Source organism: Adiantum capillus-veneris, chromosome 17 (assembly GCF_014529385.1).
Source record: "Adiantum capillus-veneris isolate H3 chromosome 17, ASM1452938v2, whole genome shotgun sequence".
NCBI classification, from domain to species: Eukaryota; Viridiplantae; Streptophyta; class Polypodiopsida; order Polypodiales; family Pteridaceae; genus Adiantum; species Adiantum capillus-veneris.
In genome coordinates, this window is record NC_140947.1 from 101,210,688 (window position 1) to 101,216,436 (window position 5,749).

A 5,749-nucleotide genomic window follows, 5' to 3' on the forward strand; every position below is an offset into this window, starting at 1 on the left:
GATTGCCGATTTTGAGCTATTTATGTTGACAGTATTGCAGATGTCAGGTGATGAAGCAAAGCTCCAGACTCTACCTTTGGTGCTGCGAGGTAAAGCAAAAGTTTGGTTCGATGGCTTAGAAGATGTGCACAAGCAGAATTGGATCGGATTTCAAGAGCAATTTTTACAAAGGTGGTGTCAGCTTTGGAAGCAGATGCAAAGATCAAAGGCTTGCAGCGGGACGTAAGTGCAAATTTTGATGCTTTTGTTGATAGATTTGAAGCTTATTGGGGGGATTTTGCGGCTGCTACCCAAGCAACAAATCCGGGATACTTTAAGCTGGAAAAATTTCTATCTTGCTTGCATCCCTATGTTCGTGAGAGAGTGGACTATGAAGATCCAAGGACCTTTGATGAAGCTGTCAGAGTGCCGAGAGCAAAGAGTCGAAAGATGAAGAAGAAAATGGAGGCAGGATTGTTGCAATCTACAATCACGGCAGCTAGTGGACCTAAGCCCAAACAAATTAAAGAGCATCAAAAGTTAAAAGCCCTTTCTTTTCTTGATATGCATTTGATCAAAGCACATGAAGGTGATGCCAGGATAGAGGAGATAGAAGAAGTGCCAACCAGGTCTCAAACGATACAGCGAGGCATATTCAGAGTGCCACCCAGCTTGCTTCCTCAAGAGGACGAGGTGATAGAAGATCTTAAAGAAGAGGTGTCAGTTCCAGAACCAACAACAAGGAAAGTAACAGTGGTACAAGAATCGGCAAGATCAAAAGAGGAGTCCGATAGCTCTCATAGCTCTAGCAGTAGTTTGGACATAGATGCTACATGGGAGACATAATTTATGTCTTCTAGGTATGAAACTTATGATGTTTTTCATGTAGATGAGGTGGAGAAAGATGTGTACGTGTTTCCTGTCAGTCATTTGAAGGTAAAAGAGGAGCATAGTGCAAGTGTGGAGATGCCTTGTGTGAACAGGCCAGTCGAGCAATCCTATCTGGTGTCTTGTGATGGTGAGTCCATATTGGAGAAAGAGGTATGGTTTGATTGTGCATCCGACTTAATTGAAGGGAAGTTTTTTGAGGATGACTTGCAGGAGCTAGGCACAGAAGCAGTGGTAGGTCAAGTTGATTTGTCTATGGGGTGGGGCAACCTTACCTTGATGGGCATGTCAAGGTGTACTTTGAAGTTCCAGAGTTTGTGTGTGGCCATGGAGAGCTAGCTCCGGCACATGACTCTATGGAAACAGATACAGGTGCAGCCTATAAGGGTGATGCTCCATGCAAAGAGGAAGGTGCCACCAAACTTGCAGGTGATGAGGTATTTGAAGAACAGGTTGAATCTCTAGCAGGTCATAGTCTTGAGTATGAAAAGGTGGCCTTGGAGCCGTTTACAGAGGGTTTGGATATAGGTTTGCAAGGCAAACAAGTTTGCTTGGCTATGCAGCAAGTGGAGGCAAATGGCAAGGTCTTGCTATTTTATGTGATGCTATGGATACATGTGTTATTATTGGAGGTTACTTTGCAGGATGTACTATGCAAGTTTCAATACTCATATGATAAAGAGGATGATACGGAGGGTTCTATAGCAGATGCCATGATAGAGGCTTCTGGTACCGGTGCTTCAAGTGATCGCAAGTATGCTTATGATTGGCAGTAAGGATTATGGATGCAGGGTGACAAAGCTCCATGCTATGAAGAGCTGGAAGGGGGGCGTGTCTATTGGCCTACATATGTAAAGAGGGGCTTCTGCAGTGTGCATGCTTTACAGGTGGATGGCCACGGCCAATGTTTTCCTTTTGATCCAGGTGGACTATACATCATGCTTGGGGAAGCTTCGAGCTTTCCATTTGACCCTGGCGGGTGATGCAATAGTAGACGACTTTCTCTCTATCTCTATCCTATCTATATAGCCACTATATCACCTATTTTACATATGCAGTCTTCTTTTACCTAAATAATACTGTGGTTGAGCATGAATGCTCAACGAGGGGGTGGGCAATGATGGTGCAACCAAATCTTGTCTACCCATTGAGAAGCGAGAAGTAGGTATATGGAACTAAGCAGGATGACGGCGGTGTGCTTGAGCCTCTCCTAGATGCAGTAGGGACAAGGCAGCCTTGGGATATGTATGCCAAATTAGTCATTTAATAGGTCAAATATGGTTCAGAAGCTTTAATGGTCAAAGTGCTTAAGGATTCTAAAGATCGGTGGGTTTTTCCATCAGGTGGTGTCGTGTGTGCAGAATGATTGCTCAAGCTCAGAGAGTTCAAGGTTTTTTATGTGCTTGAAGTTGAATAGGCTGCATCTTGTCCATCCGAGGCTATTGTAAGTGGGTACGACTCAAAGTTTATGACAGGAAAAAAAACGAGTTGTGGACTGCACGGCGACTACTGGTCTGCATGGGATGGCGACGCCATATGGATAGTGGGAGGGCCGGTTCAATACAGGAGCGCGTGGCAGTTGCATGAGGCGGCCAGAGGTGGCGAGTAGACGGGCCGAGGGGGGCTCAAGCCGACAGGTGAGTGAAGCCAGGAGAGGTTGGGACCGATGACGAGCAGCTCAGGACGCTACTACAGAGGGCCGTGAACCTGTCAAGGACGCGATGCCGTGGGCCAAGGAACAAGGAGGATGAAGAGGAGCTGCGAGATCTGCAGGTGGGGAGGACCACATGAGGCCATGATCGAGGGCTGGTGCAGAGCCACAGGAGGTGTAGGGGCAGGGCCTGTTGGACAGAGCATGGGTCGGTGGATGGCAAGAGTGAAGAGGGCGGCATTACAAGGGCTTGGAGCAGTAGAAAGGCTGTGGGTTGGAGGCCATCCAGATGCCGTGAGCAGGAGACCAAGCCAGGGGCCATCAACAACAAGGAGAGAAAGCGGCGAGGGCAACCCGCTGGAGGGAGAAGGCTGAGAGCAGGCAAGGTCTGCAGAAGTGCTAGGGTCTGAGAGCACCAAGAGCCACCATGAGATGAATGGATGACGGGGCATGTGGGAGAGCTAAGGCCGGTAGCAAGTGTTGGAGTGGAGCACTAAAGTAAAGGGAGCAAGACAAGCCATAGGCTTGGGAAGGTTTGCATCCTACAGAGAAGATGCAGCACCCAACTCTAAGGCTGCATGAGAAGGAGAGGGGAATCCTGTCGAGCTCTCTCTTTTGCCATTCATTGTGATTCTCTAAAATTCCCACCAAGAAGTGTGTTTTTTCAGAGGAATTTGTCACTGTACCGCATGCTCGAGTTTATGTCAATTCCCTTTGAGTGATATCCATTATTTCCTCTTTCTATCTCGTGCTTATGTACTATGGGTCATGTGTCCAAGTTGTTCGGGTGCGAGTATGGTGTGAATAAAGGATACAAGTTCTGGTATGTGTTGAGTGTATGGGGCTCTCTATTTGAATGCAGTATGTGCCAGTGATCATAGAAGTATCTTCACGTGTCAGCCTATTTTCTATTACATACGTACAATTATACGGTGCTCTGAGGGGTTATAAGCAATAGCCATCATGATGCGCTTTGTGAATTGAGATGTGCAATTAGGGTTGGTTGGGTTCGGGCAAGGGAAATAGTAGATTGCAGATTGTGTATCAAGGTGTGTGTTAAATAGGGGATAGGGGTGTTGTCTAATCACTGGGCTATATAGAGGCAGTCAGATTATGTGCTGGGTGTTTCCCATTTCCCCCTTTCCAACGAGTCTATGCCTTTCTTATCATGGATTTGCCTGTGTATGCCAAGCTAAACAAAATTTGTTGCTGGTAGACCATTATGCTAATTAGTGAGAAACCATGCTTGCTCATGGTTCCTATTCCAGATAATGCGAGCCATTCTTTGAAAGACAAGCTTGATTAAATGTAAGAAACCTTCCAACTATTGGTGGTAGACATGGTGATGATATATGTTGTAGTATTTAGTCAATAACATACATAATGGAGCTAATGTTATCTTGTCTTATGGATGATTATGGCGAGTCTATGCCTTCTTATCATGGATTTGCCTATGTATGCCAGGCTAAACAAAATTTGTAAACTTTGAAATCTTCATACGCTAATGGATAGGTCAAATCACCACCTCACATAAAGCACGTCATTGTAGATTGACTATGTCTTGCATGCCATTGAGGAAATGAAGAAAAAGGTGAATTTACTCGACTTGACTCAAGAATTATACCCATTTTTATCGTGTTGTGTTATTCTTTCTGCTACTTTTTGTAATTGTAGTTGGCGTAGGTAAGTTTCTCCCACACAAATATTAAAAGATTAGGATTTCTAGATAGGGATTTGTTTGTATGGTTTTGGAAATTGCATCTCTTGAATTTTTATGGGAGCAATTGTAGGTTAGAATTACAATCATGTTGGATGCTTCTCTTAGACAGGTGCAAAGTGTGGAGTGTGTGTGAGTGAGTTCAAAGGTGAAGGTAGGCTATGATTTCTAGTTGTGCAATGTTGAAATTAGGGTTTCACAAAAACACATAAAGCTTGGAGAAGACAATGGAAGCTCAAGGCACAGAATAGAGAGTGTATTACTTAGTCTGCAATGAAAAGATTACTAGCCCTAGTATAATGGGCGTATATATAATGCACGGGGAAAAAAACCTCCTAAAGAGGGGAAAAATGCATGACGGTCCTAAATGTGTTCACACACATCACTACCACATGTATATGGTAACAAATCCCCCCTGGAGTGATGCGTTGAATGAGAGATAGCAAATAGAGTAAAGGGAAGTTCCATGCCCTGAGGACATGATCAGTTCACAAAGGAGAGTAAGCCCAAAGCTTTGCGAAAAGCTTCAAACTTCTCACAAAACAATGCCTTTGTGAAAATATCTGCAAGGTTGTCCTGTGTTGGCACATAAGCCAAGCTGATCTCTCCTGCTGAGAGCCTCTCCCTAACATAGTGGTAATGCACTTCAAGATGATTTATGCAAGCTTGAAAAATTGGGTTCCTCGCAACTGCCAATGGGCTCTGAGTAAAATCCTCTTGATAGCCTGCCAATGCTTAGACCCTGGGCTATGCATAAATTTGCTGACCTATGAAGCTACAAACTGGATGTCCGGCCTCGTGTTGCATACAGAAATGAGGCATAGTTTGGTAAAGAGTGACATCTGCAAGATCACCAGCATTATGAAGACTCAATTTCAAATGTGTTTCCACGGGAGTGGCAATAGTTTGCAGTCCTCAAGTCCAAACTTACATAGCAATGTCTCTATTTAACTTTTTTGACACAAGGAAATACCACCATCACATTGCTTAAATTGTATACCCAAGTAATGATGCAACAACCCCAAATCTTTCATCTTGAAAGTAGCATTTAAATCAGCCTTAAATTTAGCAACATGTCTCTCATTTGGTCCAGTGATCAGCAAATAATCTACATAAAGAACCACAATGAGAAGTACATCACCCTCACGCTTTACATACAATGTGCTTTCTGTTGCATTGTTACAAAAGCCTTGTTTGACCAAATGAGTGTCAGCCTTCTCATATCAAGCACGAGGAGATTGCTTCAACCCATACAAAGCTTTGTTACATTTGCACACCTTATCCTCTTGTCCAATCTTGACAAAACCGTGAGGCTACAGTACATAGACTTCCTCAAATATGTCACCATTCAAGAAAGCCGTAACAATGTCTGATTGATGTACATCCCAACCAAAATGAGTTGCCAATGCACATAGAAAATTCACAATAGTCAAACAACAAGTGGGAGAAAAAGTCTCTTTATAATCTACGCATTTTTGTTGTGCATAACCCTTTGCAACAAGTCGAGCCTTATA

General features: G+C 43.9%; 1 protein-coding gene and 1 pseudogene across 1 annotated transcript; one reads left to right on the top strand and one right to left on the bottom strand.

Moving 5' to 3' along the window:
- The first annotated feature begins 238 nt into the window (after positions 1 to 238).
- On the top strand, positions 239 to 1,643 carry LOC147437787 (uncharacterized; annotated as a pseudogene).
- Positions 1,644 to 2,368: 725 nt separating this feature from the next.
- On the bottom strand, positions 2,369 to 3,895 carry LOC147437788 (uncharacterized). The gene has a single exon (XM_086486002.1). It carries the CDS (start codon positions 2,968 to 2,970, stop codon positions 2,578 to 2,580), a length of 393 nt encoding a protein of 130 aa, XP_086342128.1. The 5' UTR covers positions 2,971 to 3,895; the 3' UTR covers positions 2,369 to 2,577.
- Positions 3,896 to 5,749: the final 1,854 nt, after the last annotated feature.